This window comes from Lathamus discolor, chromosome 3 (assembly GCF_037157495.1).
Source record: "Lathamus discolor isolate bLatDis1 chromosome 3, bLatDis1.hap1, whole genome shotgun sequence".
Lineage (NCBI taxonomy): Eukaryota > Metazoa > Chordata > Aves > Psittaciformes > Psittacidae > Lathamus > Lathamus discolor.
Genome location: NC_088886.1, coordinates 54,137,848 through 54,162,615, shown reverse-complemented (window position 1 = coordinate 54,162,615; position 24,768 = coordinate 54,137,848). Strand labels below are relative to the sequence as shown.

The 24,768-nt window shown below is 38.3% G+C and overlaps 1 protein-coding gene and 1 long non-coding RNA gene across 4 annotated transcripts in view; one reads left to right on the top strand and one right to left on the bottom strand.

Annotated features, from left to right (window-relative positions):
• The window catches only part of NR5A2 (nuclear receptor subfamily 5 group A member 2), a 96,018-nt gene extending 75,274 nt beyond the window's left edge, over positions 1-20,744 (top strand). For all 3 annotated transcript variants that reach the window (XM_065675275.1, XM_065675274.1, XM_065675277.1), the window contains exon 8: positions 17,461-20,744. In XM_065675275.1, coding sequence (XP_065531347.1) covers positions 17,461-17,708 — 248 coding nt within the window. In that variant the 3' untranslated portion in view covers positions 17,709-20,744. The remainder of the gene's footprint in view (positions 1-17,460) is intronic.
• LOC136012267 (uncharacterized) overlaps positions 1,288-24,768 on the bottom strand; it is a 35,919-nt gene continuing 12,438 nt past the window's right edge. Inside the window, exons 4-5 of the long non-coding RNA XR_010611650.1 lie at positions 2,742-2,841; positions 1,288-1,436 (exon numbers count right to left, since the gene is read on the bottom strand). This is a non-coding gene — a long non-coding RNA (uncharacterized LOC136012267). The remainder of the gene's footprint in view (positions 1,437-2,741; positions 2,842-24,768) is intronic.

Genomic DNA, 24,768 nt, shown 5'->3' with positions numbered 1-24,768 from the left:
TTCCAAATTCCCTAATGGCAGGTGATATTTTAAAATGCTCCTTTAAATGCATCCTATGTGATGAAGTTGACAGGTACTGACTAGCAGACAATACAAAGGTGACAGGCATTATTCCAGTTTGGAAGACCTCACCTCTGGGTATGACGGAGGCTCTGCTTCTTGAAATCTGAAATCAAGACCACCACTTCTTTAAATCAAAATGATGCAGCTCAGTCAAAAGTTATGAACTTGATCTACAACTGCTGGATGGATATCTATAGCTTGCATTGAGCTGAAGGCTGAGGGAGGTAATGATGATTGGTCCTTTCTTGTACCCAAATCAGTGAAAGTAAATTTCATAGGAAGGTTTAGCATGACTCACCTAATTTCAGAGTTTTCACAAATGTTTCTCCATTTGCCAAGTTTGAAATTGATAACTTCTAATGTGGGCAGTTGTCAGCAATTTATATAGTCCCTTGCTGCTGCATGTCCCACATCGCCTTGGAAACTAGGGATAAATCTCTTACTAAAGATGAGGGCCAGGAGAATAGTTAAATACCCAGTCTGCTCCTGGAACATTTAACTCCTCTCTGGATCTCAGTCACAGCAGCCAGGCTACTCCAGTCTGCCACTAGAAGAGCTAATCCACTTGTCTACTGTAATCCTCTGGGAAAGCAAAGCAAATGAATATGGACAAAACCTCATTTCAGAATCATCTCATGAGGGATGTTCTTCTTTCATGGAACCAGCATTGCCCAATAGAGAAATCAACCCTCTTGTCTCTAATTCTGCTTCTGACTCTGTTACTAACTAAGGAGCTTTGAAGTCTCTTAAATGATATCTCAACAACACTATCTAGTAAATGGAAACAATAGTTACCTATCTTTGTAAACAGTGGTGAAATCCAGAGTATTAAAGATACCATACCCAAATTGAAACAATTGTTGTTTCATTGTTGTTTAAAATATCTACTGATAACATAAAGACCATTGTTAAATAGAATCTGATTTAAAATGTCTTGAATAGATTTTGAAAAAAAATTGATCCTTTCCTTTACAAATTCCTCAGCTTCAGAGTAGTTCCTTGGTCTATTTTCATATTAGGGTCCAATAATTTACAAAGGATTTTAAAATTAATTTTTTGAGACGCTATTTTTACAAGTGAATTAAAGCATTTTAGCACATGCAGGACAAAATAGATTTTCTTTCACCCTATTCTTCGATTTCTCTGCTTTTTCTGATATATTTCTAGAGAAATGAAAGCAGGCATCTTCCCTTCCCTTATGTCAAAACCCACAGCAAAGCCAAACAATTAAAAATCAGTCCTTAAATTCCTTATAGATGCTAAATGATGATGTATGGAGTGACGACCTTGATAAACAACCATGTTCTCCTGCGAACATTTTTTCAGTGAGCTGACAAGTTTTCGTCCAGGCTCCCATCCAGGTTCCACACATCCTGCAGGCAGTATGAAAGGAAGTAGGACAGTGTTATCTCACAGGTATCTATCTTCATGAAAACTCCAAACAATCGTTTCTGTGAAAAAAAAAAAAAAAAACCAAAAAAAAACCCCAAATCCATATAATATAAAACATGCAAATGCTGGGGTTATGAGCCACAGTTAAGAATTTAACCAGCATTTTTAATAAACAAATCTTTAATCATTTATCTCAGCCTTGGGTGTAGAAGTCATGAATGATAAAGTTCTTGCAGGAATTCCAGAGGTAGCTGTCTGTTTCATGGCTGATTGGGTTTTTTGCATAAACTGCACTAAATTATGGAGGAAATTTAATAATCACTGTTGATTTGCCCTGATTTTATTTCATGAAATGCAATTAATATTGCAAATTCATCTCTAATGTAACTGTTGAGTACAATGGCATTATTCAAGGCATGAATTTGATCCAATCTGATCTTTACTGGTTATGTTTTCTGCTTGTCTGACATCTGGGAGCCATGGAAAAAAAAAAAGAGCTTCCCTGCCTTCAGCAAGTACTTCTTTTCATGTTGCTTCTTTCTTGCATATTTTACAAGGTTTCAAAATAACAATAGGATTAGATGCTTGAGAGAAAATTAGGTCATGTATTTGTTAGATACAAATCTCGCAAGTAATTAGAAACATGGGTATCAAACAATATTTGTATTCTGTACTGCTGCCTTTGTGTGGAGACAGTGGGGATTTCAGAATAACCCAATCAGTGTGCTCCGTGCTTTTCCCCTCTCTAAAATGTTTATACAGTACTAGTAAGTATGGCTTTTTAACAGCTCCTGTAACGGGGAAAAATTACCTGAAAATAACCCACATTTATACGTGTCTCTGCTTTTGGAATATTTTTACAACTTCTGTCTCATTTTTAATATACATTTTAGACATTTAAGGTGCACATTTGAATGTATTATATATGTAACAGAGGAAGCATGCAATTATACAGAATTTTTTTAGCTGCTATTGGCAGAAATGTTTAACATCGGTGGCTACTACTGTTAGCCAAGTTTCCCAGCATAACATAGAATAAATGGCTATATACATAAATGAATTAATATGCTTAATCTTGGAGCCAGTAAGGCCACCCTATGGTCTTAATTTGAACATGTGTTTAAAAGCTTCACTGAGTGAAGAACATGCTAAAGGAATATGATAGTTAAATCTACTTTGTAGTTGTAACAGACAACTTATTAAATACTTTTTAAAACAGAATGTATAGACTAAAAACTGCACCTCATATATTTCTACTTAAAAAAACACATTGCAGAGAGTCTTACGTGAAAATGTTTGTATGGGTGAATGCTGGCCTTTGGAGACACACTGTAGACTAGGCCAAATTCCCCTCTTCTCACTTTGCTGCTTATGCAAGATTGGATACTGGAAGAGAAACAAAAGCAATGTCTGTCTCTGAGGGAGTTAAAATAGAGAGGTGAAATGCTGTAAAGAAATAATGACAAGAAGTAGCAGGAGAATTAAACAGGAGACTGGGGGGAAGAAAGTATCTGCAAGAGTGATGGGAAAACGAGTGGCAGAGAAGAGGCTATGTGGACAGGGCACGAGCCAGGAGTGGTAAATGAAAACAAGGGATAGCAGTGTTGTGGATCAGAGGAACAGAGATAGGAAAGGAGTCAAGAAAACAGGGGGAAAAGGCCAGGAAGGAAAGAGAAACCATGGAACTGTGATCAAAGCCGAGCCAGAGGTGGAGAGGGAGGAAATAGATGCAAACAGGAAAGAAACAATGAAGGAAAATTCAGAAACAAACTTTATGGCCCAGCCTTGAACACAGCTGCAATCGTGAATTGGGAGGCAGAAGGTGACTGTGCAGAAACAGTCTTTCCCAAGTTCGTGGCTTTGATTGTGTCTCTATGACTTCTGCTGGCAGGAAAGGGGAGGGAAGTGAAAACTGCAACTCCTTAGGCTCTGTGTTGCTCTGGTCCTGTACATGTCCATTGAGCATGGGACAAACTGAAAAAGTAAGCACCAAAACAGTCTATATGGCTGGCAGAAGTTTAATATGTACATGGCCATCTTCCTAAGGATATTTTAAGAGCTCTTCTTTACAAGATTATTCAAAGATTAATAAGGAAACTCCTACATTTAAAATCATCTCCAGTAGTGGGAGGGATTGATGTGCATTCTAAACATATTGCACCACACCTCTGCTTGCCAGGAGGAGGAAAGTCTCAAGAAAGAGAAAGATTTCAACCTCAGAATGGGGAATGACACTACAACGGCATCTTTCCTCTCTCCCAACAACAAAAATTGTAATAGAGATCCGTGAACTGCTCAAGACAAGATAGACGATGCTATCCAGTCTTTCACCAGGGGAAACCCGTAGCCTAGCAGAACGAATGATGCATACTGTTCTCTGCTTTACAGAATGGAGTCACCAGCAGGGTTGTAAAGGACAGGTATTAGACTCACATCACCTGAAGAAGTACTGGAAAACAATATGCACAGTGAAAATCTTTCAGAGAGGAACATTGCTAAGAGGTTACTGTGAGAGTGGTGTTATCTAGTGTGCACACTGTTCTCCAGCTAGCCAGCTCCTACCTGCATTTCTTCCTCCCTTTCCTTTTTGAGACAGGGAAAAAAGACCCTTACGATTAATTAAAGCCACAGATAAAACTACCAGAGATGTGTCAGGGAGTAAAGAGGGAACAAAGCAATTAGAACATTCCTGCTAAAAATTCACTAGACATACTGTAAAATTCAGAGATCATTGCGCCCCTCAAAAATGCAGCAGAGAGAAGCAGACGCTTAAAAGAGCTTTCAATTACTTACGTGCCTTTGGCTCCCTTTCAGGATGCCGTGGAACTGGAAACAGCCGTGGTAAATGTATTTTCTCTGCATTTGCCTTTCTTGACAAAACATCTCCAATATTTTGATCTCAAGAATAATCAGCTCTTTTGCATTTCCTTTTCAACTAACTGCAGGTTTTTGCAAGTTAAAAATTAATGACAACTTCTCTTCCTCCTTTTTTTTTTTTTTTTTTTCTTTTTTAAACAAATCCTCCTGTGCTCTTTTTTGGAAAAAATTAAAACATTCTTTTTCCTACAACTTTCAGCACGAGTCTAAACAGCGTTCCAACCACTCTTTCTCCCTCCCTCTGCAGTAACACACAAAACGAATTCCACTACAACAAAACAGCCTGGCTCGTGGAAACCATTATTTTGAAGATGAAACATTGTGTTGTGTCCTTTACCACTATTACAGGCAGTCAGTCTGTTAGAACATATTGGACGATTATAGGCTAGTCTTTTCAGAGAAAGCCATGGGTTTCAAGTTAGCAGCAACCATCTATCAATTCTTGAGATTATGCCATGATTTACTGTAACAGCATCATGTATTCTCTGATTTTCTGCCTCCTGTGAAACATTGTGCTTTCCTTTTCTATTGATGTATCAACTATAATGGTTACAAGCAGCCACAGAAAAATCAATAGCGAACTTTCATTACTGTGCACATAAAGAGTATCATGCTGTGAGAGCACCTAGCTGTTAAATAGTCACCAGCACTAAGGTACACTATAAATGTCTGTTATTTTGGTCTAAATGAAGAATGTCTGAATTGGAAACAACAAATATGTAGGATTATTGACACCACTGAATCCTATGTCAAGTTTTTCCAGTATGTGATTTTTGCCCAAGTGTCAGGTTTGATTTGTATTTTTTAAACCTGAAGATGACACAGGAAATTAATATCAAAATAAATAAAGTTTTGCTGGGCTGTGCTTAACCATAAGCTCATTAGGCTTGGTTGGACAGAAGTGGTAAGAACCGTGATTAATCTCTGTTAAACTAGTCTATATTTACTAGTCAAAGTAAACTGATTAAAGTGAACAGATCAGTAATCTCTGTGTTAATAAAATAGAGGTTAAAGAGGTGCAACTGTTGCACTGCAGACTCAGAGGCACTCCTAGGACAATGCACTAGGAGAAGCAGTGAGTTGGTTTTCAACACAGTTTGGAAAAAATAGTGTATTTTTTTGTTTAAATATATGTATTTGCTTCTGGGAACAAATAAACTTCCAATTAGTGAATGTAAATGAAGAAGGGCAAGAACAACAGCTCATTTAGAGCTATAAATGAACTGTTTATTGCTGAATACCTTAGATTTGAAAGCCTGTGAATTTCCATTAAACTAAAGCACAAGGATGCCCATGCGTATTACATGAACTGTATCCTGCCAATGCATATCCCACTGTCTGCTGTGGCAGCAAGGCTACAAGAAAGCACTATCTCTTGGCCTGGGCATAACTTGCAGCAAAATTAACCTTTAAGGTAAGAAATCCAAATTGCTTTTACAATTTTCAGAGTACCAACACATATAACTTTTACCATAAAATGAAAAATAGAACAGAAATTCCATTCCAAATGGTAATTCACAGTCCTGTCTGTAGAAAAGAAGATGTATAGGTCGGGAAACACCCCTGCTTTGAAGAGTACAGTGAGATCTAGCTAGAGCTAACCTTAATCCAGTGAGTGCTGATTTAGGTGGAGGCAGATCCAGAATTAAAAATCCTTCCATACTTTCATCAATAAAGGTAAAATTCACAATCTAATTCAATAAAGAAAGCATTGAGGAACTCATCAGGGCATTGCTGGGACCCTGAGATTATATATGTCATTGGTACAACAAGCCTGGTCAGGGCAGGAGAAATGGAAACCTCAGTTTGCATGAGGCTCCCTTGTGTTCCTGAGCCCCTTTGTGGACCATTACAGGAGACACTGTGCAGTGCCAGAGGTGTGCTTATTTCCATCATCTCATCTGGCATGTGGCATCAGGGGATAAAACTACCTCTGTCCCTGTGCAGGGAACATGAGTTTTTTGCCATCACATTAGGGACAGCTCCAGCCAGAGGCTAATGGGGACTTGAAGACCCTTAATTTATGCACCTCATGTTAAATCTACTACCACAATGTCTATAGAAACAACCATACCTGACCAAACATTTCAGTCTGAGCTGAGCAGTGAGCACAAATCTGGAGTTTACCTGACTTAGTTCTGCTCTTCCTTAGTGAGCAAGTGAAATGCTACCAATGTGCTGAGGCACTACCTTATCTGAGAGCATCCAGCCCTTTCTGATGAGGGCTTCTTGTCAATAAACCAGAGGCAGCTGGATGTTGTGATTTAAGCTGAACGCAGGACACTAAGAAATAAAGCTCTCTTCCAAGAACTTCATTTCTGAAATGCAGGTGTAAGAATATTTATTCCACGCTTCTCTACCCTATCTGTTTAACTGATGAGTAACCATGTTGACAAAGGGACTTTCAGGTGGGCTTTTCTTTAGCTTTCATATTTGTATGTTTAAAAGTGTAAGCAATGAGGACAAAGATCACTGGTATACACATCAATGTATTTCAGAAAAGATTCCAAAGGCTGACACACATCTGGGTGCCCCTCCAGCACTTCCTGCATGCCAGCACTGACACTTGCAAAGTGCTAGTTACAGATGTCCCCATTTGGGCTTCTGTCACTCTTGTTTGCCAAACCACTTCCACAACTAAGTGCAGGCATATGTCACAACAAAGAATGAAATTTGCAACTTCCACTCACACCAATAGGCAATGTCAGAAACAATGTGTTTTGAAATACTGCAGCAGAAAATTACTTTGTTGTGTTTACTGTCCATGAAAACATGACTGAAAGTACAGGAGAACAAAGTGTTTCTTTTTACCATCACCTGCAAGAGGCCCAGCAGCAGCCAGAGGGAGAGGGGGACAGGGCAGGAGTCCCATCTGAGGGCCAACAGTTCTGCTGTCACTCAGTGAGGAGCTCCAGTGCACTGTGCATTGCATTTAAGCTAATTCATGGGCTGTTGCAGTGAGGTGTGGTCATGATCTGATGACTGATACACACATGTATACGATGGGACCAAACTCATCGGCACTTTTCATCTAACCCAGCAAATTTTTGGTCAATGCTAATTTGGTACAGAATTGAAAGAGCTGAGAGACAACAGCTTCAATGTACCATCAATGGTCTCGTGAGCTGTCCAAGTCACTTTTATATATAGCCAATAATTGTAACTACCCAAAGTAGAGTAACTCTTCTAAATAACAATAGTAAAATTCAGATGTTTGGCTAATAGGAGTCATATTTGTTTCTATTGTAGTCCTACTGCAGTGCTTTCAGCACTGAACAATTAAATGAATGCATTTTGCTGTATATTAGTCCAACAAAATTATATAAGAAAACAGGGCTTTTTACTGATTTCTATTTCCCATACCTTAAATAGGCAGAGGTGGTTATCTTTTTCATGATATTTCTAAATTAGAATCAGCTTTCACTGATACGTCAGTGAAAAATAAAAACCCTGTTAGTGCAAATACTGACACATAAAACTAATAAAATCACGCATTTAAAAGTTCAAAAAAAGAGGAAAAACAGGTTTTTGAAATAAAAATGTCTGAAAGAGGATTGGTTGATTGTCTCACACTTGTCTCAAAATAGCACAAAAGACTTAAAACTCTGAATTATTTGTCAGTTAGACTGACCTCAAGTCACTGTGGAGTACTGTTCCTCTTAGATCAGCAGATCACTGAAACACCTTTGCTTAACTATTTCCTTCTTTTAAAGAGAATATACTGGAACAAGTTTTGTACCTGTGGGACTTTGGATCTAAACAAAAGGTTAAAACCAAACAAAATTCACCAAGTAATAAAAAAGTTGTATGAAGTTCTAGCCTTGTCTGGAAAGCACTATAACGCTGTAACTGGCTGGTCCAATATTTTTAATCAAGTTCAAAAAAGTTTGAAATACAATAATTAAATGCAAATACAGTCCTGATCCCAAAGACCAGAAGAATGCCTTTAAGCTAGTATTTATAACAAGAGCTATTTGACTGAGCTCTCTTGTAAATTTTATCATACCTGAGGCAGTTTTCCTCAGTCGATTAGCTGGAAAGCTGAATATATCCTGAGGCAAACCAGACATCTAGTACAGGCTAAATTCAACTACTGGAGCTTAAATTTGGCTTAATATATCCCCACTTGGATCTGCCTGTTTAATTCTCTTTCATATGATAACGTTGGTTTATTCATAGTCTGGACTTGCCACCTGAACAAACTGTACCTCATATCTCATTCTAATGGAATAAGAAAACTTTGCAAAAACCACAAAAGTTCCTGACTGAAAATCAAATGCAAATTTGGGATTAAAAACTCTTTTGTAAAGTGACTACAAGATTAGTACAGAGAGATTTTCCCCTGAGGAGAACTGCCTTTTATGATCATGCATTTTTTATACTCTGCAGAGACAGATGGGCTTTATAAAACGATACAGCCTGATGCTCAAAAGGGTTTCAGTGGCAGCTGCACTTCTGCGTTTTAACCACAGCAGAAATATATATTCAATATTTTTCCAGAAAATGTTTATATTTCTTCTATCAGGACTATATCCGCCCTTGGTGTAGTTCTCGTGGCAGCCGTAAAAATACCTCTGAGATTAATCTGTCCATTATTCTCATTTTAAACAGCACTTGAGTAGTAGGAGAGGAATAGAAAGGGAAAGAAAAGATAATGTGCAAGCTTCTCCTGAGTGCAATAAATCCAATCACTCCAAAAAGTTGCAAATGTCTAAGTGAAAGCAGAGCAAATATTTTCCAGATAAAAGCAAATCTTTCAAGATTTCCCTTCATTTTTTTTCCTAAACATTCAGCTTCATTTCAGCTAAATGTTTCTTGCTCCTCTCCACATTATGCCAAACTGTCTATTATTACAAGTTGCACATAACACCCCTTCTGCCTCAGTTCATAACTTCAAGGATTTTGTATGATGTCCCTATCACCATTCCCAGGAACTTCATAAATATTTATGACATCTTAAACTATTCACACCCTACAAATTGTAAACAGTGACAGCCAATTCCCTTAAAACACCAACAGTCCTGTACTGTTCATGTGCTATTGAAGATAAAAATGATGTTTCAGAAATTAAATACGGAAAACATTAGGTTCAATAAATTTACCATTTATTCTATTAATTTTTTTAACTCTTATCAGAAGCCTAAATTCTGCTTTATTCAATTGTGATACTTTTGTCTGGTAACTGTAAATGTGATATGAACTAGGGCTACGGCTGTAGATTTGCCTGCTTCTAAGCACATGTATATATTCAAGCCTGCTGATAGCATAGTTATTAACATATTAGTTTTCTTATCCATGCTTATTCCAACTGAATATTTGGACGACAAACGTTTCCAGCCCAGACATATAATACGAACCTGGGATTAGGTGAGGAGTTAGGAAAAATGAGTTTTGACTCACGTTCTTTCCCAGTTTATCTGTGAGACCTTCGCTAAATCACTTGTGCCCCTGTTCGTCAGCATGTGCTGGCATACAAATAAGACCATGGCTCCAAAGGAAAGTGATTACACAACTTTCTCCCAAAAAAGAGAGACTTGGATTGAGACATTTTTCTAGGATCAATTTGTCACTTACCTTAAGTGGTCCCTAGGTCAAATACATAAACAAACATGGAAACAGGAATCAAAAACCCACGTCAGCCCACCCTGCCACCCCCTTACCACCAGACTACAAAGGTAAGCTATAAATCTGGGCTTAAATCATCTCAGGTTATTTTTTAGAGTGCATCAGCAGAGCTTCAGTGCTGACACTGGAGCCCACTTTCACTGAGAAGAGCCTGTAGCTAGCAATAGCTAAGACCACACACTGGCATGGTGGGAAACTCCAGTTGTATGGGGAATTTCCTTGAAGACACAACAGAGCAAGTGCTGCTCAAATTCCAGTTCCTCTGTCACATCTTCAAAGAAAGCAGCCGCTATGCTCTCATGTGAAACCTAATCCTATCACTGAATGCTTAAGCATGGATTAAAATAACCTACAGAATAAGCCATGAGGCAATAGACAGGCTGCGCTCAGTCCCAGATGAGCAAGAGACAAGCAGCATGTTGCATTGCTCAGCCAAAGCAGGAGCAAGTCTGTGGGACATCAGCAGGGACATACCTCCAGGCATGGATGAAGCTTTAGAAATTCATAAAGTTAGGTGGTACTATTGTTTAGGCATGGCTAGGATGAAGTGCCAGCCATGGAACCACTGCCTGGGAAGTGGTGCCTGTGGTTCTGTCCAGCATCTTCTGGGCTAGGCCATGGTTTCATCAACCAGCTATCTCAACCAGCTCCCCACACCCCTGGCTCTGTGTCCGTACCTGCCCATGCTATTCCCTCATGAGTCTCAATGAGAAACACTGGACTTTGTATTTAAGGGCGTAGCTGGCTGTGGACTTTTGGCCAGGACTCGTGAGCAGCTCTTCCTCCAAAGAGGCCTAGCTGCATCTTATTTTATTGTGTTTCAATTACCACCATATCACATATTGACTCACTTTGGTTTGCCAGGGTGGAGATTTTGTTTGTTTGTTTAACTTTCGAGTCAGTAAATTCAGGCTGAGCTGTTGAAAGTCAGGCTTGTTTATTTTCCTAAGCGATGACTCAGTAATTACGCCAGTCATAAAGATTCAAGAAATACATTAGGCTTTGCCTTTTGTCTATACTGGCACTGCAAGAAAAGAGTTGCACAAGGAGAGGAATTAAGCTTATTTCCCACGTCTCCCTTTCCACTGCAGAGCTAACAGTAGCAGAAGCAGCTATAAAATTCTTCACAAAAGTCAGTAGGAGTGATTCTTAATATACATCAGGACCCGATTTTCTCTGTAAGAATCTTTTTGGAATAGAAAAATACACTTCAATATTTTAAATAGCTATAGAAAGAAGCCTACTACTATAAAACAACAACAAAATATATTTTAGTTGAGTCTGAGTTTTTCTGAAACAAACCAAAGGTCCCACCAGGATTGAACACAGAGGGAATGAAATAGGATTCAGAATAATATTTACAGCTTCTTCTCTCATAAGTATCTTAGTTTAAAAAATATATATAATTTTGCCTAATACTTAGGTATGTGTCATGGTTTAAGCCCAGCTATGCCTGAACCCAGGACAGTATGAATGAAATACAGTTCTATAGAAGAATTTAATCAAGATCTTTAAAACAATGTGCTCATTATCTGATGCTGTGGTCAACTGAAAATGAATATTACTTGATGACCCTAAAAAACAGTCAGAGATTGATCATTGCAGTGTTACACACAGCTTAACCACTGCCAAAATATAATACTTCTAAAGACAGGAAAAGTTTTCTATGAATTCAGTTTGGACTTGGAAGTCTTAAGTGATTTCTGTTGTTGTAACACAAAGGCTTTTCAGCGTTTGGAAAGTGCTAAATATAGTGCCTTACCACTGATGAACAAACACATCTATCGAGAATTGTTTCCCATGACTTCTAAGTGAATAATATTCAGCGCAACCCTGCAGTAATAAAATTGAGGGGAATTTTGCGGTAAGGAGCTTATCTTTACCATAAATCTTCCTTCATTATAGCATTTTGTCTGTCAAAGCTTAGCTATAGAGTGGCATATATCTGCCTTCGTGACAGATGTGCTATATGGAACCACTGTTGTTGCTATTAGTTTCAATGAAGGAGAATTGTGGGTAATTTTCAGAGACTGGCACTTTATCAACCATTACTACTCTTGCCGTCAAAAAATTTTTTATCACATGTCAAAAATCTACCTGTGTTTTAAGTCCTGTAACCCACAGGGTTTGCAGGGCTGGCAGAAAATGGAGGTGGCGGTGGGGTGAAACAGGAAAAAGCTTGAGTAGAGGAAGGTTTGGCAATGTCACCTAGTCCTGGGTAATCCCCCTTCTTTGAACTATGCTGGGGGAAAAGTCTTCCTCAGAATTAACATACTCCATCTTGAAGGTCAAATGGGAATGACCTCACACCAAAGCCCCTGACAGGAACCTCAGCTTTGGTCTGAGGAGGCAAGTTGTATCTTTCCCTGATAAAACAGCATGTTTCTAAGCAGAGTAAATGCTGTCGTGTTAGGCCATGTGGAAAGAATAGACAAACCTCTGGGAAGGTGAGCCTGAAGGCCATCCTGGACAAAAATAACATCACTAGGGTTTGGAAGACATCATATTTTATCTACGTATTTAACTGTAATTTCAAAGAGCTGCAAAGCATTGGGTCCATTGGGTTTTGATGAAGTCCTTAAATGATGGGGTTCATCAGCCCATTCAGGGTGAGAAAGCTCAACCCTGGGTTGGTATCATGTACTACTTCAAGGAGTATCTGTCACAAGACTGTTTCCAGCCTTGTGAAAGGGAGAAATTTCTCCCCACAGAGGAGCCTAAACACAACCTTATTTCATCCTTGCAATACACAGGACTCGCAGTGCTGGTAAATGCAGAGAGGCAGCACAGCTGTCTGTCTATGTGCCCCCTCATTGCTTCATGTAGAACGAGTATCTGATAAGGGATGCAAGCAGTAAAACTGAACCAGCTTTCTTCAGGAAATATTTATGCTGCTCCTAAGGAATTACTGGTTTTCAAATTTAAATCTCTCATTCTCTTTCATTTTTCTTTTCAAAATCCCCAGACCAAGGGAAGCTCTCTACAGATTAGTACACCACCAAATTTTCAGTATTTCATGTTTGGAATATGAGAGGGAGAAAATCTCTCTGAAACCTAAATATTTTCCCCCTCTAAAGACCAGACCCATTTTGGGGGAAAATATGCAAGTGTTCTCTTCAGGCTGCATGGTGTTTGCAGTTTTAGCTTAATGCACAGTTTTATAACAGATGCAGAAAATAATCAAAATGGGGGGATTTTTGGGAATACTGGCAGATCTCTACTGCGACTGCAGAGCAGATCCTGACACACTGTAATTCTGGTTTTGTCTTAATCGTCAAAAGTAAGCTATAGAGAACAAAAATTCTTTGTTTGACAGAAAAGCAATTGCTACTTCTTGTAAAACACATAATATATTCCAGAAGACCTAAGGGTTTACTTTCCAATAAGGATAGAAAAAGATGTGCGCCCCACTGTGAGCCCAGAGTAAGGCTGTTTCATGTAAAAAGTTGGTAATTAGTCCCTGAGTGAATAAAGTAGAAGAGCTAAGAGACTGATACTTACTGTAGCAACACAAAACACTTTTTCTAGCTGCTAGGTTCTAAAGGGTGTGTGGGTGGGAGGGGGGGAACCCATTCCTCCTCATTTAATTTACAAGAATCTAAACCTCGGAAAATGATTTTTTGCATTAAGCTTAAACATGTGTACTTTAAATTGTTACTAACCGATGTAAAGATTGATAAGAGACATTTCCATTCTAAACAGCTGACAAGAATGGAGAACTCTGTGAAAGCGTGAAATACTTGTGCTGTACACATCGGTAGCAGCTTTCATGTTCATTGTACACCACTGCCTTCAGCAGACTTACACAAGCATTTCTTGATGTTTTACCAAGTTAACTCCTTAGCATTCAAAGGATCTTTATCAAAAAGGAAATATTTGGAAAACTAAAGCATGTAGCTTTAGCCAGTTATATAATAAATACAGAGAACAACCCCAAACCACAGGAAAACCATCAACCTACAAACCAGAGTTATTACTTAATAACATTTGTATCTCTATCAGCTAAATGCGAAGTACCAGAAGTGACAACTGTATAGCATTTCTTGTTCTGCCTGCAGAAATTGGAGCTACTGTAAATAACTTAATATCCATATTTTTTTTTTCCTGTTATTCATCCATATAAAAGCTAGAGATTTTGATTCTCTCACAAAAATAATTGCAGTTGTAAATTATACTGCAATGATGTATTTGGCAAACCTCTTTTTTAACAATATACAAAACATCATAGATTGAGACATGACAATGGAGCTTCACAGTCCATATCCTTTGAGTTCCATCTCTCTGTTCAATTTGTCTTGTTTGTTTTACTGTAGCATTTATTGTTAATGTATATGACATGAGAGCACTTATCAAAAGTCATACCCAAAAATCTTGGTTACTTCAAGATGACTCACTCCAAAATACATAACCAGCCATCAGGTTGCCTCTGCATCCCTGCTATTATGACTTCAGACTGGAGACATCTACACACAGGTGAACTGTGTAGTGATGTCCTAAACTATGATCATTTGGACTATGAGTATCTGATTCGATATAGAGTCATGAAAACTCTATGTATTTTCACTAGTTATCTAATAGTACCTTGTTTACAAGCACTGAAATTCACCACAGATATCTAGATTTTGTGTAGTAGAAATACATTACAGGTATGTGGAATAGAAGCCCTAGAACTACTTTTTGTTTGCTGTTAATTGGACTTGTTTTTACATCTGACTTGAGTGCTTATGTTGCCACATATGAGTATTTAAAGAACTGTCCTCTGTGAGGAGAAAAAACCCACAATCAACACAGACCTTCTTCCCCCGTAGTTCTGTAACATCCATGCAATTCAGCCAGGCCATGCAGCTGACAAGCATATAGGAACATACAGGTACACCTACTGCAAGAAGCCACGGATCTTGTATATGGGAGTAATACAGATATAATATCGTGACTCCATATGGAGTATGATATCAATACAAGTGAAGAAGGAATGCATATCTAAAATGTGTGCTGAATTCATCACTTTTGCAGAAAAATACCGAAACTCTGCAATTCTCAGATACTGTTTCTTCTTGATATTTGTGATGTTGACAGTAAACATGTATTCTAGGCAGTAACGTTTAGACAAAGAGCAAAAGTGAGAATGAACCTGGTTTTTCAAGAAGTCAGCACAATTTAATCTCACAGCACAATTCAAAACAGAGACAGCAACACAAAGATGCCCTTTGAATTTGAAGGGGGTTGAATCAAACAACAGTTTCTAAAATTTCGTGATTAAAGTTATTTTTAACAGAGGAGAAAAGTTCAAAATACTGATTCGGAATTTATTATACATTTTATCTTGTTGTTTAACACTGTTTAATCTCCAGCATAGTCCCTGTTTTCTGTGGGAATTTCTTATGTTCTGACAGTTCATTCATGATTGCATTTTGCATCTGAAAGCAACCTATTTAAAATAACTGTGATAGTTGATAATGTGCCTTTCTCAACTTTATAAAAATATGCTTAGAATGCCCAATTTATAAACCAGGTTACACTCGCTACAAAATACCTTGGGAGTTTAATGCAGGTATGGAAAATAATAAACAGCTATATTTTGTGTGAGAAAATGTCCAGCGTAATACATGAAAACATGATTATCCAACAGATCTCCAGAGACACTAGCAAAGAGACTTTGGATAAAGGAGTTTGAATAGCTAAGGGACCAGGCATAGCAGCTTTGAAGTTTCCAGTTCTCCTCACTGGGTAATACCAAGTTCAGATGATTCTTGCTGGACAGCCATCAGAATTGAAGTATTGATAATGAGCTCCTTAAGCCAGCTAGCAAAATTCAGATGGAGGTCGTGTCCCCAGCTCCCAAATAAGCAGCACAAAACCAAGAGCTACCTGTTTCATTTCCACAGTGAAATGGAGAAAGGAAAGAGGCAGGCAGTAGTGAGCACAGCGGGATCCTGCAAGGGTAAACATGAAGTACACTCGGCAGCCAGCATGCTTCAGAGTGGCTCCTGCTGAAAGCATGCAACTCAAGCCCTGGAAGCTGTGCATGCTACCCTGGACTGCCATTGGGATCCTTCCTACAGTCTTGTCCTGAAAAAAATATTGCCTCCTCCAACCTTTTCCCTCGTTTGTCAGCACAGAGTTATGTGTAGGAGCCAATATTTGCTCTGTTTAAAGCACCCTGTAGGAAAAGGTGCTGTGAGACCCAAGCTACACACACTCCCAGGCTGCTGATGGACTGGGGGTCCATCATGTGTTCCTGTTTTGCAAAGGAAAACACTCTTTTCCCCTCCAGTCAAAGGCTGGCATTTGCAATGAACAAAATTGCCAAATTCCCCATCTCCTGTGCTCCAAGAACATCCATAGAAGTGCAGATTCGTCTCTAGTCAAAGTGGATCATCACCATAGCTATGCTCAGTATCACCATGCTTTTACATTAGCATTACAAGAAACTGCAAGTGGCAGTACATTACTGATGGTATAAATGATCAAACACCTACCAAATCAAGTTCTTGCAGCAAGAGCACTTTGATGGCTTCACTCTTTCTGCATTACAGCAGTACTCGATAAAGCAAAGCAAGCTTCAGACTAGCTTCTGCAGTCTCCAGACAGGTCAAAAAATGATGCCATCAGAGTAATTTTTACACAGGAAAGCAAATAATGAGGAGTTAATATACTGGCATTTATCTGTGACCAACATTTCCAGAGCTTGAACTTGCTATATAGGAACAGAAGATGATCAAACAGAGGCAGCGTGAGCAAAGTGTACCTGCCTTACTGATGTAAATGCCCCTGTTGTCTAATAACAAAAAAAAACCCCAGCCTGTGTTGGATTTCAGAAACCATATTCAGGTTAAAGGGCACCATTCCTATCTGCTATTCCACCCAAAGGACAATGATTTCATTTTATAAAGATCATTAGCCAGTGAAATATATATTTTAGAGAGTTTCTAGTAGGAAGATTATTTTGGCAGTCACTGGAGTGTACCAGATGGTTCATTAACATAGGCTAGACAAGTCAAAGGCTTTCAGAATCATTTAGAAAATGTCAAACAGAAACAAGAACCCTGTCACTTTTTATTAGAATTAACTACATCATACCCTGGACACAGATTTCACCTTGGGTCAGAAAAATTAATACAGAATTATATGAATTGTGTAACATACTAGGTTAAAGATAGGGCTTCCTCTTGGGACTCATTTGCTAGCAATATATTATGGTCTTCTACTTCAGGAATCCTCAACCTTTCTTTTTGTAAGCTATGAAAAGAGCTGACCTTGCTCAGACTCCATTGGTGTCTAATTGATTTGAGGTATATGCAGAATTTCAACAAGACACTCTGCTAAAGCTCTTTTGTGATCCCAGGAAAGTTGGCAAAAGGGTTCACTGAATATTCAGCAGCTTGCAAAGTATGCTTTTGTCAGGAGGAAAAAAACCACATCCACTTAGTGAAACACTGCCTCCATAAACAGGAATTAAAATGCAACTGAACTGTTACCTTTCTTTTGTTTTTTATCATTCAGATGTCAAAAATCTTGAGAACTTCCAGCTTGTGGAAGGTGTTCAGGAACAAGTGAATGCTGCTCTGCTGGACTACACAATGTGTAATTACCCACAGCAAACAGAAAAATTTGGGCAGCTTCTCCTGAGACTACCAGAAATCCGGGCCATCAGTATGCAGGCCGAAGAATACCTCTATTACAAACACCTGAACGGGGATGTGCCATGTAATAACCTTCTCATTGAAATGCTGCATGCAAAGAGAGCATAAATTATACCCATTAGAGCTTCTGCTTTCAAGAAAAAAAATAAATATATATATATATCCTGAACTGCTCCAAGCAACACTAATTAAAATGTGGTGGTTTTAAGACTTTGCAAAATGGTATAATAATCAAATACTAATAGTAAATAAGTGATGTATCAGGGTATTTGTATTGCAAACTGTGAATCATATGCTACACACACATCTCCAAAGGAATCTATATAGGACTTTATACTGGAGTGAAGTGAACTTACCAAGTGGATACTCTCACCAATGTCAACATGGAAAAGGACAGAATGATTCTTGTATATTTAACTCTGCTGATTGCCAATATGAAGAAACTTAAGAGAAAAAAACCTGATGTGTATTATCAAGCTAAGATAGTGGGGAATTTGAGCACACGAAATTCCTTCACTGTATAGCAGGACATCTGAAACAGCTATAAAAGATGCAAAGCTGCATCTATAGCATCTTCTGTCATCCTTCCAAGGACCCAACACTTACTACTTCTGTAATAAATGATGTGGCATCCATTCAACAATCTGTAAGAGAGAGGCCATGTGCTATGTAGTATCGCCACCAAATCCTAAGAGGCTGCTTTTGACTGTCAGTCTCTCAGGCCTGCAAATCGCTAATATGAAGAGTCTGTTATCCAGTTAGCTTGACATTCTTAACTATGTTCTGAAGTTTGTTTTGTCACGTGTTCATGTTGTTCTATCAGGCAGTATCCCTCTTCTACTACCATTATCAGATAGCTATTAAATAGCTAAGATAATGACTCAAAAAAAATTTAGCCAATTCAACTATATACTTAACTAGCGCAGCAGCTGAAACATGGCTTTGTTATGTATTTATGGCCATTTCAAACAAAGAAATTGAGATATTTTAGCCATCACAAACAATAGTTTCTTTGGAAAAAAGTTAAAACAGCAAATACTGATATTTTAAAAAATAACATTAGAATTTAAAAAAAATGCATTTAGTGATGCAAGAATACACAAATGAATTCTATGACCTGATAATATATGGAGCTTATTAAGAAATTATCTTAAAAATTGCTGACAATTAAGAAACTAAATTTCAACTCAAAACATCCAATATCTAATGAAACTTTTCCCTTTTAAAGTTAGGTAATACACATCTTTTACGCAAAGAAAGAAGAGTGATACTGCTGTGTCTATGTAGGCCAAAGTCTGCTGCAGAGCAAATATTGGAGAAGAACAAACAATTTTCTCTCTGTCCAAATGAAGATATCAGTATTAACATGTAGTGCCACAGTTAAAAGTCTTGCCTTATATCATTATCCTTAAAGGTAACTGTGCAGGTATGGATCAACATACATTTAAAATAAAGTATTAATCTCTAACATTAACAAAAACATAGTGTTTACATTCTTTAGGTCCTGTGGGGAAAAAACTGTGATAAAATTGCAGAGCAGTGATTTCCTTATTATTTCTTTTAAATTGGTAATTATTTTACCAGTACTTAATTACTGTATGTCGTGAGACACTAAAATCAATAGGGGTATTTCATTTTGACTTTAATTTTTGAGATTATTGGCTGCACAATCACTTGTAGAAACTGTATAAAATCCTAATCCTTTAATTTTTTTCATGAAGATTGCTGGCTTTTGAATAGTTTATTTATATTGTATATGATAGTTTTCGCTGTAGACAATTATGATGCTAATTTATTGTTCTTTGGTTTCATCTTTATATAAGATACAGCCAGAATGGAGAAGCCAAATATCCGTGTTTACTGTAGCATGTCTTCAAGTTAGTGGAACATAGTTCAGGGACACACAAGGGTCTTTACAAATTAAAATCATTCACTTGATTAAATGTCTGTAAATCTTCATAATCTTAAATGTAGTTTATTTAAATCTATTGTAAATTATGTGAGTTCTAGCTTTTTCTGTTTCATGTGAACTTGAAAAGGTCCATTTCTCTTTTTTCCAAACATTCACACATTATATACCAAAGACATCAGTTATTATATATGCATTAGTACAAAGAACATTGTTTTAATCACCTGTATTAATCAGCTCTAATATTCTGTCCATGCATCGGGTACAAACACAACAAAGCCTAGTGTCTGCAACTTCTAGATGCCTGTCTTGTATAACAGAACACACATACTGTCCTACGGACCAAAAGCAAATCAAGCACCGCTCCCTTAGTCATCCCACGCGGCAGACATGCAAGAGTTATTTAAATAACAGCATTCTATGTCAAAACCCCTAAATTAACAGAAAGCAAGGTGCGGGTGGCAGTTGCCAGTGGCTGTGAAATACATTTACCCATGTGTACAGGATAAGCATGGTCATTCTTTCCTTCTTGAAAGAAAAACAGCACATCTCAAACGTCTGTATTCCGTACTTTCTTTCCTGTTGAGATGCTACAGTGAATCTCACTCAATATTAAGACAAAGCTTTAAAAAAGTGTTGCTAACTGTATTCACAGCACCGTTATCTATGTACAGGACAAAAGAATTTAAATAAGAATGTAGAAGAAAGGAACAATTTCCCATACAGTTTAATCGAAACAATCTCAGATAAACTAACACGCATTTGCCCACATCTGTGGTTCCAAGAATCCCAGCAGACTGCCCAAAGTACACGAACAAAAAAAATATATTAAAAAAAAATGAATAAATCACCAAACTCCCCCCCCCCCATGTTAATTGTTAACTACTTTGTAACCAGACATTTACTTCTGACTGCCTTATTGATTACAGGACGTATTAGTAAAAGCAGACTAAAATTCAAAGGGTTTGGCTTTGGCTGGTTTATTATAGTTGTTCCGTGTTTGTAACCAGACAATCCGTAAAGTCTGACTATTTGTATTACAGATGTTCTGCAGCTGCCTTGGATTTAAATCCATGCAACTCTTAGAATGTGCAGTGAGTTACTTGTTGAAGTTGAAGTTCTCTTACTGTATTGGTGAAATACATATTGTCATGTCAGTTCTTGCCAGGAGTTTCCCATCGCCAATGGAATTATTTTTTTTTCAGTATTTCAATAAATATTGATATGCCCATGCTGATTACTTTATAATTGTCTTTATAACAACATCATTCCACTGAAATGAAGCACCAGTCAAAAATCTGTGACTCGGAAGAGGAGAGTAAAATGCAAGAGAAATAAAGAGCACCAAGGAGAATTTGACACAGAGTGGAAGACACAAATGTAGAGAGCAGCACCCTCAAAAGCTCAGACAGAGATGGTGAAATTGCCTAGGATAAAGCCAAATAATTACAGCTAAACAGGTTAGAAAAGCTTAATCTCCAATCAAAAAGGCATTTACCAGCCAGTACTTTCAAATTAGTACCTTTCATCCCCTTCTGCACACTTAACTTTTGCTTTACATGTTACCCATAAAGAGTTAAGCAACCAAAGCATCAGAGAGGGAAAATCACAGAACAAAAGAAAATCAGGTAACAGGATCCAGCGAAGCTCAGGATAACCTCTCAGCAATGTAAATACATGGCAGGGCCAAGGGCAAACCCACAGCTTCCAATACAAGTGCCAGCGGAGGCTGCCAAGGAGGCAGATGTTACTGCTTCTAGAGAAAAACAGTTTCCTAAAGTTGTCCTCTGGCTCATCTGATTGCCATTTCCAGAGATGGAGCTGAAGTGGTCCAAGAGAGCTTGTCAGTGGTACCCTACTGTTTAGAGACAGTCCAACGCTTCCCCTCAACTGGTAGTTGAAAAGGCGCTGTTCTCCAAAGTGCCAAATGTTAATGTTTCCAGGGCAAAAATCAGGGCTATAATTCGTTATTTACAAATCCTGCACTTGAATGAAGTGTTGCTGGTTCAGTGTTGCAATAAAAACAGAATAAAACAAATAGGGTTAGGAGGCTGACAAGTGAGGAAAGATTATTTAACTTTTAAGAATCATAACTGAAACCTTTGGTTTTGCCTAAGACCCAGGGGAGATTTCCGGGTTGATGTATTCTAGGTAGGTTTCTTTTTGAGATATATTTTGGGGCGTTATATTTAGCATATACACTACATATTCAAATAATGAGGGGATTTATTTTTAACTGAATTTGACACTGGTTCTGGAACAATCTGCTGTATGTTTTTATTGGAAACATGGAAAGAGTGAGTTCAATGTAACACAGGTCAAGTCAGTACAATACTTAGTGATCTTGACAATTTCCTGGAATACTGAAAAACACTTTTTATTAACCCCTAAATTTGAAGCCCATAGTCTAGGCACATCATAAAAGTTCTAATAACATTTCTACCATCTCCAATATAGTTGCTGTTGTTTTGCAGGGAAATTCTCTATAGGTGCATCTGCTGGAATTTGGAAGAACAGATAGAGAGCATGAAACTAACAGGAAGACATGAAAATTGCAGATAAACTTTTAGGAGCATCAGATCCTAGAGCTATATAAACCCATGATGCTGGCATAAGCCCAAATATTTCTGTGGCAGTCCAGTTGCCTGCAAGCCTGTACAGAAAAGGTTCATTTTCTTAGGGCAATTTGCCAGCAGTATGAAAAACCTTTGCTAAATGATAAAGGCAGAAGAGGGCCTGACCCTCAGATGCATCACAGACATGCCTACCCTCATGCTAGTGGACCCAAGCTGAAGAGACCAATGCTAGAAGCTACTTGATAGACATAATCTGGTCCAGCATTCATCACTGGGATAATACAAAACTTCCCTTAATCAAACATGCTTTCCAAACCTCTTATTTTTCTCCTCTGTAGAACAATACCTTCTCCAATTTATGGACTTGTAATACTAGGTGAGTTTTCACTATTGCCCCAGGAAGGTTCCGACCCCTATTTCCTATCCTGTAAATTCCTTTGGTCCTAGATTGACTGTCAAACCTATGGCAGCTTCTGCTGTGAACATCCTGTGTACACCCAAATGGATAATTCATGCACAACGTAAAGCAAGATGGTGGAATACAGACTTCTGATGCTGTCTGTATTCATGGTGGCTCAGCTGTACTGCCTTGCTCAGACCTTACAGGTGCCCTGCCTCAGTAAGGACTACAGGTTTTAACTTTAGTTAGTAATAAAACACAGGCTGAAACAACTGAAAAACCTAGTGCTGGAGTCACAGTTTTGCCCATTCGCGTCTTGCACTTCCTGTGGTTCAGAACCAGTGAATTCCCTGTAAACAGGTGAAGTCACTCTCAGTTTGAGATGCAGGATATTAGGGCCCTTCCAGTAACACCAACTGTTTGTCAAGCTGCCGCAAACCAAAACCTTCACAGAGCAAGAGCCTCCATGTGCGGCGTTCACATCAATCATGCCGTGACTGATGCTGCTGAATGTTTGCTGGATGCTACCAATCCAGGCTGTCAGTTGTAATTATATAGTAAAACAGGGACTCTGCACCAGAGGGAATAAAGTGTATTTGTGGGAAGGACCCCAAACAAGCCACTGTTTGTACAACAGAAACTGCTGACGGCCATTTAGTAGCTGCTGGCAAGCCTACAGACACACATGCCACATGCCACTGATGGGAATTCCTAAAGCACATTCAAACATTCAGTACTTCTGTTACCATATAAAATATTTCATGAGGCACCGCTCCCCAGGGACTGCAGTCATCCGCATGGCTCGATTCCTGGTTGGCAGTGACATCCTTCCGCTTGTGTAAGCAGAGAAGCGAGGCAAGCTTTTCTAATCAATACTGCGGTGTTTATATCTTGCACTACATCACTATAGCTGTCCTGCTTTTTACAACTTAATCTCACCCTACATGTATCAAAGAAGGAAAGTTCTTCCTATAGCAAAGCAGCATGTTACAACTGCATGTTAAGAGGACTGCCTACATTGGAATTCCACAGTAAGAAATATGGAGTATTGTAAATGTCTATTATCATCAGCCCACAAACCATAATAGAAAGTTAAAGAGATAACAGGGGAGGAATAGCTCCAAAATAAAATAAAAAGTTACTACATGGACATGGAGGAGACAGGAGGATATTTTTGTGTCTCATGAATATTTAATCTTGATTAACTTTTAATCTAAAGGGAAAAAATCAATAAAATATGATGGATTATTATCATTGCTTTAAAGTATTAACAAGGCCTGAATAAATTATTATTTATGTATTTTAGAAACCTGCCACAGTAAGTGATATTGGTTTTAATTCTCATTTAATAAACATAGTTTCAGTTTACCATGTGTATAAATTTCAGATAAAATCCATGGCATAGAATAATTGATTGAATATGTTTAATCAATACATTCAACTCATGCTGTGAAAAAGGATGCTTATTATTGGAGTATGGTTTTATTCAAAATCAAACACTGTAGCTGCCTCACAAACCGGGTCAAATTGTTTTGCACTTTAGCAAATTCAGAGGAAATATTCTACAGCAATGCCCTACTCTTCCTAAGAAGACCTTCCATGAGTCCCACAATAGCTGGGTTTGCAATTGCAACGCCCTGCATGTCTTTGCATACAGAACCTCAGACGCTGAAGCTGAGGTGCTGGCCCTGAGAAGGTGGGGCTGGGCCACACCTCATAATTTTGTTTCTTCCCTTGAGTTTTCCTCCTCTGCTCACTCACATTACTGAAAACCCAGTTGGATCTCCTCAGGGAGAGCCCTCATTCTTCATGTGAGCCTCTTGCTGCCTTTCCAGTCCTTTCATACCACTTGGATTCCCTCCACCCCAATTCATGTTACACATTTCTGCTTTAATTTTCTTTTCCTTTCTATCACAAACAAAACTTACAAGTCAACTTCATCCAAGGCATCAACATTTTTGGGAGAGTTACCAACATGCTGGGGAGCGAGAACAGTCAAGGACACGGTGTTGTCTGCATGTTTTGAAGCAGCAAAATGACCACAAATGTCAAAACAGGAAAGCACTCCTGGACCTGGTCAGACCAAGCTGAAGAAACCCCAGCCGAAAGCAAGACAAGGTCACCAGATAATCCACTACACCTTAGCTTACGATGACCAGCTCTACAGACCTAAATAATCAACAATTCTTACCAAACATTGTTTTCAGAGGGAAAAGAGGAAACGTCCAAGAATTTCAGTTCAAGAAGAGCACATAAATACTAACAGTGGAACCTAAATAGAGG